This window comes from Gobius niger, assembly GCF_951799975.1.
Source record: "Gobius niger genome assembly, chromosome: 10".
NCBI lineage: Eukaryota > Metazoa > Chordata > Actinopteri > Gobiiformes > Gobiidae > Gobius > Gobius niger.
The window spans coordinates 25040524-25053487 of NC_136861.1; the positions used below are offsets into that span (position 1 = coordinate 25040524).

Here is a 12964-nt window from a genome sequence, read left to right on the forward strand (position 1 = left end):
AAACAAATTAATGCATTTAAAAGCTTTCAAGAAAATGTTAAGTGCAAATTGAGCTGGTAGCCACAGTTTTCAAGCATGTTTAACCCTGTGCTACGCTGTAAAGTGACACACAGTGTTATAGGTAAGTACTATAGATATAATAATCATAGATATTTAATATTTATAACTATTCAATTACAATTTATAACAATAGTTTAAAATAAGCAACTGACCAATTTCTAAATTTGGACAGTGATAATTTAAAAATAAATAAATTGACCATATAAAATTGTAATTTTTTTTTACCCAATGTTACCATTATTTAGCATTGATTTTCAGGAGGGAAGCTGCTTGAATACAGTTAACAGACTATTCTATGACTGGCAGGCAGCTGTTGAAGCTTTGTTGAATCTTCAACACATGTCTGGCTGCATTTTGGCGGCCCTGCAGCGCAAGACTTTGAGAAAACTATCGATTTTGTGGGAGTCGCGGCGGAAGCAGGACAAGAGGAACTGGAGGTTGAGGAGTTTGGAGATGTTGTCCTCGCCAAGGTCAGCATTGCCTTCATATGGCAAAATGGAGAGGATCTGAGAAGCTGGACCCATCTAGACATTCAAAACAACAGATGAACTCACTTTGGAAGCACTAGAGTTTGAGTTAACCTCAAATACAACAAGGCTACAACAATAACGTATGTTGTGTGTTTTCTCACCTTGCTAGACAAAATATCCAGGCCGTGTCCCAAACTGTTGGAGTTGTCTCGGAGTTCCTGAACCTTGCTGGCGATGGTGCTCTGGGCTGGGTGGGGCAGTGTGTTAGCGTTAGCAGACATGGTCAACAGAGGATCTGCCCAGGACTGGATCAGGGAGCGCACCACGGACAGCAGGTCGTGCTCCTGGACAACACACAATTAATGATAAAAGATATTTCGAGATAGACATATTGCTAAGACCTAAAACTAAAAGGGCTGTGCGATGTAAATGAATAAATCAAATCACAATATCTATTTTCAAATAAATTAAACAAATGAAAAATAGTGCTATCCCTTCAGTACTATCTAATGCCATTGAACATTTTCATGTTACTCCCCAAACTCCAGACAATGAGTTATTACTGCTAGAAATGAATGGGAGCAAACTGCTAAACATTAGGCCTGTGGGATGCTGAAAAAAAAGGAGTTATTGATCAATGACAGATATTGCTTTATGGAGCAAAACAATTGTTTGCCTTAGGGTCTTTTTCTCGTACCAGCATAACACTTTCATGTTTCCTGCTTTTGTTTGCACTGCATAATATGGGTCCTGTAGCTAAAATAGGCGTTGACACCGGTTGACACTGTCCAAACAAGCCTGAAGGCAGCCTCCCCCATCTTCATCAGTCAGTTTGCTGCTCCAGATGCAGTCACGTAATGATTTGTGACCACATGACCACCAGTGAGTCACATGACTCACCATGTTGCCAAAACGTGTGTCCTGACAGACTCCATGTATTACTTTGTGAAGCACCAGTCTGATTACCTACAGTATCTATGCTCAATGAAAACCTTCGAAAACTATGGAACCATCTGGACTGGTTTAATTTTTATGTTCTTGCCCATACACTTTATTAAACAGGACATTTGAGCGTGAAGGAGGGCGAAGAGCGGACAGAGACATTCAGCAAAATGTCAGTGCTCGGAGGATAACTTGTGAAACCATCGATGTTGGATTAGCTTTTCTTATATTTCATCAGCCCCAGGTTCACCAATCAGGAGCAATTTCCCGGGATCCATCTTCAAACCAGGCCCTTGACCAAATTTACCGGCAGGAGGTTGCAGCCTACTGTGTATGTTTTGTTTTTGTGTTTGCCACACACACAACTTTAGGCCCGTTTAAGAAAGAGCTTTACTCACAGACAATTGTAGAGCTTGGTTTTTGTCAGTGGGACCTTGCAGAGTGGCCGTGTGACACATGGAGGGACGGGTCATGATCTTGTGTCCAGTGGGAGGGAAAAGAGTGTCCTGGAAGAAAACACAATGCAATAGATATTAAATAAGAATTCAAAACACACAAAATTATCACAAAGTAGAGTGGAGTAGCAAAATTGCATTTCTTTGTGGCGTGTGTGTGTGTAGAACCTGACCAGCTCGTGGGTGAGCAGGGTGCTGAGGGAGTGCAGCTTGTCTGAGTGCTGAGAGGCGAGGTCCAGCAGGTCTCCAATGGGAATGGCCCTGCCAACTGCCACCATACACACCACTGAGGACAGGATACACCAGATACTTAGGCAATAATAATCATCTGATTTAGCACACACTTTAGCTAAACAGACACCATTGTATTTAGAAGAATTGTGCTAAATTAACCAAAAAGGGATATTCAGTTGTAAATCACATTGGGGGTCATTTTTCAAGACAGGTGCTAAATAGTGGGTGCAAGCTGAAAATGAAATATGTTGTTATGTTGGCATGTTGCACATAATTTACCATTTGATGTTGCCTCTATTACAGTATGAGGGCCCCAAATCTGATAAATAAGACAATGCTGCATGAGTTGAAAATGCTGCTGCTGATCCACTTTTGTGTGTGCCACTCGCTTTGCACATTAACAAACACTTTGTAAATGACCCCCATTGTGCCACAAAAAAACGTATTCAATATTTTGTATATCCATTTGTTTTCCCCATTTACTTGTACAATTTGAAACTATCAGCAGTGTGCTTTCATTATAAATGTGAGAATTAGGCTTTGGATGTCGTCCTTATCATCATATGTTGACATTGTTGCATCCCCTTCATTTTTATGTATTGTCCCTCTTTAGGAAATCCATGCGTTTTTCTTACCTGTGACGAAGAGTTTGAGGGTCCTGGTTCCTTCCATGGCTTTCTGCACTTACACTGATCGGCCTGTGACTGCTCTTCACCTGTTGTCTCCTGAATGTCCATGTTGCCTCCATTTTATAGGTGCTCGGTCCGTTTGTTTATGCAGCAGTGAGGAGACTGTGCTGAAGTTTGAAACTCGTTTGGTCCAGACCATAATGAGAAACATAGTGAAGGAGGTTTGAATGCATGCAACAGGACGCGCGCAGGTAGATTGTGGTGCAAAGGTGTCAGCGAGATGGAAAAAGGACCCTAATTAGATCATGAATGAATAAAGTAATGTTTCTAATAACGCTCGGCCGGCGTGACCTTTCCATTCTGATGATTTCAAATTATTTGTGCAGTACATTGTTTTGTTCAATTAGACAACAGCAGAACTTCTGAAATAGTTTCCCCCCCACACAACTTTTTTCTTTACAAAATTAAAAGCTTTTTTAGTTTAAAGTGATAGTCTGTATGTTTAAGTGTTTTACAAATTCAATAGATTGCACATAATTGACCACCTGGGTCTCAAATTTGACTCAACGTTTTAATTACCGCCCTTTGCTGATATCAGGAAGGGAAGAGGAGGAGGAGCTTGACCATTTACTTTTGAAAGTTTGTTCTCACTCTCCTTATTTTGCTTATATAGTGACTTTTTTGATCCAATCTGGAGTGGAGGAACGAACGTGACTGTTTACTTTCAAATGTAACTTTCTTCTCACTTTTCAATCTTACAGACTATCACTTTAAGTTCATAAGAACAGCATTGAACAGGCATTTTAAACACATCTAGGAAACAGTATTGGGTGATGCATAGCATGGAGTTCGTTATTGAGTGAATTAAATTAACCAACAAAGATCAACTTTTTCTCAACCCAGGACACCCATTAAACATCAAAATGCTAATCTATTCATTCAATTCATCTCAAATGGTCTCAATTTACATGGCTGTCAATAAGTTCAGTAAACAATGAGGCTAGATACTTCATGTATGTTTTTTACTTTATTTTATTTTTGTATAGTTTCTTTGGTGTGTGGTTTGCCCCCCTGGTCCTGTGCCTGCAGCCGCATGTCCTCTTCATGAGTATGTGACAGTGTACACATGCGCAGCTCTCCTCCATGTCTGACCTACACAGTGACTTTGAAGCCTCCTCTGATTTCATCACCTCTCATTCTGCCTAAGAATGGCAACATTCTGAGACACATACACTCACTACGGAAACTTGTTGTTGTTCTGTAAACACCTGTGAGATGCTGGTTAGGTCACTTAAAGGAGGGGGTTGGGGGGTGGGTGATTCTATTTAGTCTCAGCTTGATCTGGAGGATCTTCAAGTGGAAACCTGAGCAGATGCATGTAGAGGACAAGAGTTAAAGAGTTAGCATAATGGCGGAACAAATCATGTATGTGGGCAGGCTGAGTCATCCCTATGCAGCATTAAAGAGACAGGCTCCATACATGACACATGTGTGTTAGCCCCACCCCCTGTATTCTATACAACTGAACCACTGTTGAATCTTAAAGAGCAGCCTTTTTAGGCTGTTGCTTACTCCTCTTTTTTTTTTCTTTTTCCTCCACCTCCCCTTGAGCAGTGGCTCAGCCCCAGCCACAGTGCGCTGTAGTGAACACACATGCACTGTGCACACACATGACCATAGCATTGCAACACACCCCCCGCACTCACTGCAGAGCACCGCGCAGAACCTCTCGGCTTTCTCTGCCCTCACTTTAAGACACTTTTGAACAGTCCAGGTCCGGAGCGGGACATCCTGTCTGCAGATAGGTGAGAGCTCACTCATTTGTTTTGTTTGTATTTGTAGGACAGAGTTTTACAGAGGGACTCTTTCCTTGAGAACACTGTGTTCTCTGTCCATGTGCTCGTAAAGACATATGGAGTGGGTTTCCCCTGAGGAGTCCACCTTGACTCTGCACACAACAGTTTCACCAACTTCAAAAGTTTACTATCAACTGGTACAGAAAACAAATACAAAACCAAATATCTGTTTTATTCAACATGTTTTTCTTCTATTGTTTGATCAAATGTAGATTCCTGCCAGATTAGGCATAACTTCTACAAGCAGCGCTTTTCCATTCACTCTGTCAATTCATTTGATGCTAATGTAGTCTAGCCACAAGACATGTTTAATCAGTATGAAATACTAAACTATATTGTGGTTTTAGAGACAAAATTATGAATTCTCCACTTACTATAATAATTATTGAAGAAACAGCAATAATAATCAATCATGTTCATGATCTGACCAAGTACAGTCTTCAGTGTTCATTGTGTTTCATGTCTTTTCAGTTACTATTCCTGGGAGCACATTGGTTTATGGCAACTTTATCTTATCTGAAAAGGCAATGGCACATTGCTCAAAATAAGGATCAAAAGCGTTGCCTGCCCATACATGTAGTGAGTCTGATCAGTGCGTCTGGAGCGATTGTTGAGAAGTACCCTTGTGGCTAGACATTAGTTTTTCTTTGGTAAATTGACATAATTGACAAAAGCAGCACATGCTTCATCCAAACAAGACACAAAGCCTAGACGTATATAATTCTGCTCAACATTTTCAAATGAAAAGATCCACGAGAGTCCATTTGTCATTGTTTTGCCTCTAAACACTACCTATAGCACTGATGCATTGTGGTCCTTAGTATGACCTCTGATGCACAGTATGGCTGCCATAGTCTGCTGCTACATTAAGTTGTCTTCTAGCCTTCCACCACTAGATGGCCCAAGACAACAGAGGAAAAAGTGTCTTTGAGAAAGTGTCTTGATATTCAGTACATGCTGAGGCGGTGAAGGGGGTACACCTCAGCTCTGCTCATATCCAAAGCCTTTCTTGTTGTTTTTCCTGTTTATTAGCTACAGTGTCTATTATTGCTTTTTTACGTCTCCCCAAATATTCTGCCTCACATCAAGCTGTCACCAAGATCATTATTCTTCCACCTATTTCTAAACCAGCAGGTCCACCTCTGGGTCAGTGCACTTTCACCCCTCTGTCCCAGCACCGCCCCCCCTGACCGCTGTGTACACACGTGTGCTGCCTTCCTCACATGTTTGTCCCCTCCCACCTCGCATATGCCCCTCCCCCCTGCACAGGCATTCATTGGAACTCTCCTCTGACTCTGTCTCTCTCTCTCAGGGATCTATAGGAGTTGGGAAGACATCCACAGGACAGGACAGGACACAGACTGACCACACACCACAGACATGTCAGACTCCGAGACTGCTGCTGCCCCCGCCGAGGCCCCAGTCCCCACTGCCTGCGCCGCTGTGAAGGCCGACCTGGACAAATGGTAAGTGGCAGACCCAGTTGTGTTGTTCAAACCTTCCAAATGTTGCATGTTGTGTTTCGTAGTGACCATGCAATTTGTTGATATGCTCTTTGTTGCATCAAACGTGCTCGTATAGGTGAGTATTGATGACTTAATCTGTGGGAGCACTGAGGTTAAAGCTACTAAATTGCATCAAAGTGAGTTCAAAAGTGTTTGAAAGTTCTCCAGAAACCATTAATTCCACATTCATGGCTCACACGAAACAAAATCTTTTTCTGAAACTAGCTTCATTACCAGAGTCATATTTTCAGAGATGCTCAGTGTATAACGTCATGCCGAGGGTCATGCAGACTGCTTGTCAAAATATGAGCAAAGTGGGCATTTCTGTGAATAAAGTCATTGCATCCACCATGAAAGGTCAAAGATCTGTTCAAAAACAATGCAAAAGTGTCCATAACTGTGTTTATACCCGTACGAAATGCGCCATAATGGAGTCTCGTCATAATTGCAATGGGTAGCAGCAACAAATTTCAACAAACCCAGCAGGACACTTGGGTAGAGGTTATTATAATTGTACATTCTCATTGTATCGAGCTGTGATATAATTAAGAACGAAATGGAGGGATGTCGGACTCTCATCCGCACGCCTGGATGAAGACTGGGAATCTGCTTGCGTCACTTGCAGACATTTCTCCCAGAGTGCATTGCGTTCGCTTTGCGGCGTCATTGAAGAGGAGTACAATAGGCAAGGAAGTCCACTCTACAGAGCATTTGGAGCATGGATGATGTATGTGTATTCAACCATAACCATTTTCTGTAAATATAGCCCTTGCCTGGTCGTGCCATGAGCTGGTCAACTCTTCAACATCTCCACTTTGCAGCAGGCTGCTTTGACAGACAGTGACCGCATGTGCAGCTGGGTCTGTCAGGTCACAGCAGAGCTCCTGAACACCTTACTTGTTCCAAAATGCTTTGAGTTTTTGTAGAATGTTCTAAGTGACACAAGAATAATGCAGATTGGTGAATATTCTCAGCCGTAGCCAAGTCCAGTTACCAAGTCAGACTGTGAGGGCCTGATTAAGGGGGAGTGAGTGTGTGAAGGGTTTAGATAAAGCAGCAGAATGATGCAAAAGATACAAACAGGTCTCAAGTCTTCCCCCGTAAGTGGCCACGTTCCAACACGCTCTGTAAGTCGTTTAAGCTCATTCTAACCTTTAATAGGATTATCATTAAACCAATACTTGACACTTCTTGCTATCCCTCGAGTTGAATCAGCTAGTGCATGGTGCACTTTTATTGTTGCCTTGTTGATGGCCTATATGCTGTCTCTATAGGTTCTTTGAAAGTGAGTACAAAAGGGTGACAGTGATAAGAGAAGCCCTTATGCAACTTTACATAAAGAAAGTCAGCAAAACCATGAACCGTGACCTTGAGGCTCTGAAAGCCATGTGGCAACTACTACAGCCACTGCATGTTAGGCCTGCATGTGATAATCTGTTGGGTCATTGTAGATGGCAAGATGTTTAACCTTGTGCATAAGATCTCTTTAAGAAGAATAGTTAAAGGCCGATCAGCTAAAGCTGGTCATGTTAGCCAGAGATTTAACTCAACACGGCTTAGCCTAAATTTGTTTACCCAATAAGTAAGTGGTTTTGAGGTCAAGCCTTTGCTTTTGCACATTACAGTCAAAGTTATGGCTTTTTGAGTTTTTTCTTTTTTTTAATTGAACAACCTTCAAGCCTTTTGAACAAATGTCTATGATCATGTCTTAGTTTGATAACTTTAGATTTGATTCATTCTTTGCATTGCTGTAGGTGTGGTGGATAGTGTTTGGTTCAGCTCTACCTTAACCCTTGCCCTTGCTTAGTAAAGGGGTAGTTTAAAGTAGATGACAAAAGAAGGTGATAACAATGATGAATATTGACAAAGGGAGTAGATAAGTCTAGACCTTTTGCATCATATTCAACTGCTAACTTAAAAGACGACTGTCTGTAATGCACACCACTGCGCTGTGTATTTATAGACAGCATCTTTTAAAAGTCATGGACAGCGTAGTGTGGCTGTATGTGCGGGATACCATGACATGTTCCCTGCTGTAGATCAAATTACTCTTACACCTGACACCTGCTGCTTGTGGCCAGCACGGCAGAGAGAGTTCACACTCAAGGAGGCTGCCATTTTGGCTCTGAGCCTTCATCTAATTGTAACAAGCACCTCTTAATTAAACTTTCCCCATTAGGTTTGTTTCAGAGCAACTTCCACTTCATGTTTCATTTACTGAGTGGTCCACGGTTTGACAGTAGCACATACAGTAGTTGTGACTTTGTGAAGGTCAAATTTTCAAAGTCACCTCCACAGATCAGCACTGAGCTATGCCAGTGTAAATACAGCCTGTTGGTCCTTAAAATATTGTCTATATGTAACCACTCCATAATCAGGATGTCATTAATATGTTTATAGTGAGCATTCAATTTTGCAAAAATAGAGCTGTAAACTGAAATACACCACTAAGTCAATAGTCCAACGTTAGTTATAGTCAACAATGTTGACTATAACTAACATGAAATGTTTATTTTGCTGTGCTCAATGATTGTGTATCATATCAGGTTATAACTCATTCTTTGGTTCTGGCTTGTGGGAAACGTAACTCTAAACCTCTAAACTCAACTTTATTGATTTTGATTGTTAAGGTTAAGTTTTAACCCTGTGCTGATTTGCTGTATAATATGAGTATACACTGTCATTGCAGGAGGGCGTTTCAAGTGGGTTGCACCTATACTCACGTAGAGAATCATTTAGTCAGTGGCTAATATTTAGTCCCTCTCAGAGCCTCTCAGAGTCTCATTCACAAAGTGCACTATGGAGACTTTACCGCTCCCTCTGCTTCTATACTATCAGCACAGCTCACTGTTACTCATTGCCAACAGTTGTATATGTGCAGACAGGCTTTTACATTCTCAGCAGTGGAAGCCGTGCTGGTTTTCACTGAGGAATCCAGTGACTCGACAGAAGACAGTAACTAGAGTGGGGTCTGAAGCTACAGTGTGTCGCCCAGGCATTAACAGCATCGGAGTGGAAAAATCTAAATAGACCATCCACAGGACATAATGTCTGTGTTTTTGGATCCTCTTTTATAGCTGCACCTGCTAATCGATCTATTATGTATGAGGCAGGCACCAGCTCAGCCATAATTGAACGATCACTTCCTGTGATCCTGAGGTGGAAGTATGATGTCACCTCGTGCTCAGTAACATGTTCAAAGTGGTGTTACGATCTTAGCAGTGGCCACAACACAACCAACATCGCCCTTTGACCCTGTAATGTGATCTGACATGAATTGATTCCCAAAGGATGATGGCAGTTGCCCGTCCTTTTTGAGATAGGACTGTTGGATGCTCTCTATAGTTGTCAAACATACAGATTGCACCTAAAATCTCCCAAAACATTTCTTGGCGGCACAAAATAGTATCATGGCTGGATTATTTCAGTGCCCTCCCTTGGGTGCTTTGATGTATTTGCACATAATAGATGCAGTAGTGAAAGAATGCCATTGACTTCCATTCTGACACAGCATTTGTACGGCACCAACCAGTGTGCTCTTTAGCCCTCTGTCTCTGGCGCTGAGTAATAATCCACTGGAGCCAGCTGTTTGTTACATCACAAGCCAGCAGCTCGTCACATCAGTGCAACAGACTGCAGAAGTGTTTGTTTTTGTAATATTTTATGACATTTCTATTGATATAGAAGAGGGAGTGAGAGTGAAAGAGACAATTATTTTACTTTAGGGTGATACAAACTCAAACAACAACAATAGCTTGTCTTTCTGCTCTCCTCCCCACATATATTTGTCTCTGTGCGCTTTTGCTCTGACTGTGTTCAGTTTGTGGATGTTGCAGCTTAAGGATGCAATGCAAGCAATAAGGCAGGATGCCATCTAGGCCGCCGTTCTGCCAAGTCTCAACACAATAGATAAGAGCTGGTGATTATGCTGTGCCCTGATGCGGTGGACTGCTTAGATGTCATTAATAGCATAAAAGGAGCTGCCTGAGGCGTTCATGTGGGCTCACCCTCGTCCCTCCGTGTCCTGCCATGTCAACACCATCACGCACCCTCCGCCTCGGTCGTTCCATAGAGCTCTACCTAAACAGATGGGTCCAGCAGCCCCCTCCTCCCCTGCTCTTCTGCTCCATCAATCTAATGCACCATGGCACTGTTGGCTGAGTGTTCTCTGCTGCACAGAGGCCTGACATAATCTCGGCTCTATTCTCTGCACCACTGCCCCACATGCACTGAATTCACCTTTGATTCTCCATACAGATATATTTACAGCATGTAATAGATATTCACACATCTATTACTGTACATCAAGGGCCCAACCCATATGGATTCTTGGGGTCTGATACCGATATGAAGGGGGTGGGCTTGGCCATAAACCGATATTATAACCAATTTAATTTAATGTCATTTTTAAAAAATCTCTCAAATAACCTATTGTTAAACATGCATTATGGTATTATAGTAAAGGTCTCAATCATAGAAATATATAGAAATATATCTAAGAGATTTCGACCAATGTGGGTTTTTCTCAGGCCGGGGATTTTGATTGGCCGATGCTGATAGGCACCACTGATATGTTAATGTCTCGTCTATAATCCTGTGTATGAAGCTTCTAAACAGGTCAGTGTTGAGCTGCAACCGCAGGGGGTGCTGTATGAGGGGCATAGGCCACATTCATTCAGGACATTCATGTTTGGTACTTCAGAGGGAGCTCGTCTGAAAGACAAAAACCTATAGATTTCAAAACAAAAAGAGTCAGTCTTGATCTCTTCAGGAATTATACGCAAAAGTCTACAACATAAAATAAGTGCACAAACTTGTGACGGATTTTCACCACAATGTTTCTCTGCTCCCCTGAGGCCTAGTTGTGGGAGGTCTCATAATGGTTATGAAGTAATAGGGTACTGGTTGCTTTGGGTGCACAAATTGCCCTTTATAATATTTTTAAGTCGTTTTAGCCTTCCCCTTTTTGTTTAGCTTCAAATGAGATTTTCTATGAACTATGGGCTATAGTGTTCTACAAGCTGCTCTAAGACAAAGCATTTCCTGGATCAGGTGGGATGATGCGCAGTGAGACAGTTGGACTTGTACTTGTACTAATGTTCTGGCCCCATTGATTGAACTCACAGCCTTGAGAGGCATTAGTGTTTATCATTGTAGCATAAAGGGTCACTAATTACTTTGTAAAATGTCACAAACACAAGTTTAAGTTAATCTTAGCGTTTAACGTGCCATAATGGACAGTGCCTGTCAAGTGTGCTTTTTATGTTTTGAAAGGCCATAAAATCATTCATATCCTTTTCTTCACAATTGTGTCATGCTTTTAATTGTCTGACATATTATTGATGACAGTTTGTGCTTGTATTTTCAGCATTGCAGAAAAGGGAGCTGAGGGATGTAAAGATCTCCTTGAGGCCTTTGCTGCTTGTGTAAAGAGTGCAGCTGAGGGGACGTCATGAGGATGCATCCTCCACGCTCAATCGTGAGTGTCCAGGCTTTAACGTAGTCCCCCCTTTATTTTTACTGGTACTACTGGATACAAAATACACTTCTATAGCTACGGTATATAGAAAATAAACAGAAACCAAGTGGATTGGATAAATTGTCAGATTTGGAAGGCATGAAATATGTATTATGGATCCTGGCATTATACTGTATGTACATAACCATTGTGAATATAGGACTTATGATTGATCCACTTTCTCCTCATCAACACAAAACATGCACAATAGGCAAATCCTCCTGACCCTGACCAAACCTAGCTCAAGATCTGGAGGTCTTTATCTTGCCTTAACCTTAACTATAATAGTTAGGCGTAGGCTCTGCATCCTTGAGGTATTGCAAAAGTGTGATCAGATAGATAGATGCATAATATAATAATCACTCAGAGAGATTATCTCATCAACTAGGGCTTCATGTATTGTCCGCTGTTGTCTTCCAGGTCCACTGCACTGAGTCCTGTAAGTTCCCAGCATTCCCTCCTGCACAACAGCTCTGGACTGACTGAGACCATCATGGCGGAACACTGTGTTGATTTGAGTTTTGGGATGTGGCCACGTTACCATCTCCTTCTCTCCTTCTGTCTTATGCCCTCCCCCTGTCCCTCTATGGCCCACTGACAGTACATCCACTTATACGATTCCACGGAGCTGATGGGCTGTAATGTTGACTGTGACTTGAGATGAATATAAATGGAAATAAAAGTACTTGATAGAAAAACCAACCTGGGCTTTTTGTGTTTTTTGTTAAGTCTAATAATTGGTTGTAACAGAGAAGTGCTCTCCCACAAAATTCAGAGAAGAAAGAAAAAGTGTGGAGTGGGGTAGAACCCTAGATAAAAAGCCCATACCCACACTCGAGCCCATACTTGTAGTCATTGAAACTGTAGTGGGCCACAAACTGAACACCATACATTGTCAATAAGCGCCCTGTGATGTAACAGTGCATGTGTAAATAGAAGTTGGACATGTTTGGACAATGTATGGTTACTATGGTTACAGGAATGTGCAAGAACAAATTGTACAGTCCCTAAACATGAGCACACATGTAACTTGACCCTGCACCTACTACTGTTCTCCTTTTCACCTGAAGCCTGAGTTACATACATATGATTAAAGAAATGCTGTCCTGAGTTGCACTGTGTCAAATAGTCCAGCAGCACCCCGGGGTGTCACATACCTCATAGTGCACCTCCAGATTCTGCCTAACTCTGCACAGAGCAGCCATGGGCTGTGGGTCAGAGCTGTGTGGAAACATATTCAATCTATTAGTAATGTGACCTCAGTCACTTATCTGCTTTTTTCCCTCTAACACGCA

General features: G+C 41.9%; 1 protein-coding gene and 1 long non-coding RNA gene across 2 annotated transcripts; one reads left to right on the plus strand and one right to left on the minus strand.

The window, feature by feature from the left end:
* Positions 1-285: 285 nt before the first annotated feature.
* prl (prolactin) lies at positions 286-2905 on the minus strand. The gene is made up of 5 exons (XM_079563852.1): positions 2797-2905; positions 2101-2213; positions 1871-1978; positions 692-874; positions 286-584 (listed from the first exon to the last, which is right to left on the minus strand). The coding sequence occupies exons 1-5, from the start codon at positions 2831-2833 to the stop codon at positions 393-395; spliced, it is 633 nt and encodes a 210-aa protein (XP_079419978.1). The 5' UTR covers positions 2834-2905; the 3' UTR covers positions 286-392.
* Positions 2906-4436: 1531 nt separating this feature from the next.
* LOC306969261 lies at positions 4437-12361 on the plus strand. Its single transcript, XR_013793305.1, has 4 exons — positions 4437-4595; positions 5959-6112; positions 11520-11630; positions 12090-12361. It is a non-coding gene; the product is annotated as an uncharacterized lncRNA (long non-coding RNA).
* The last annotated feature ends 603 nt before the right edge of the window (positions 12362-12964 follow it).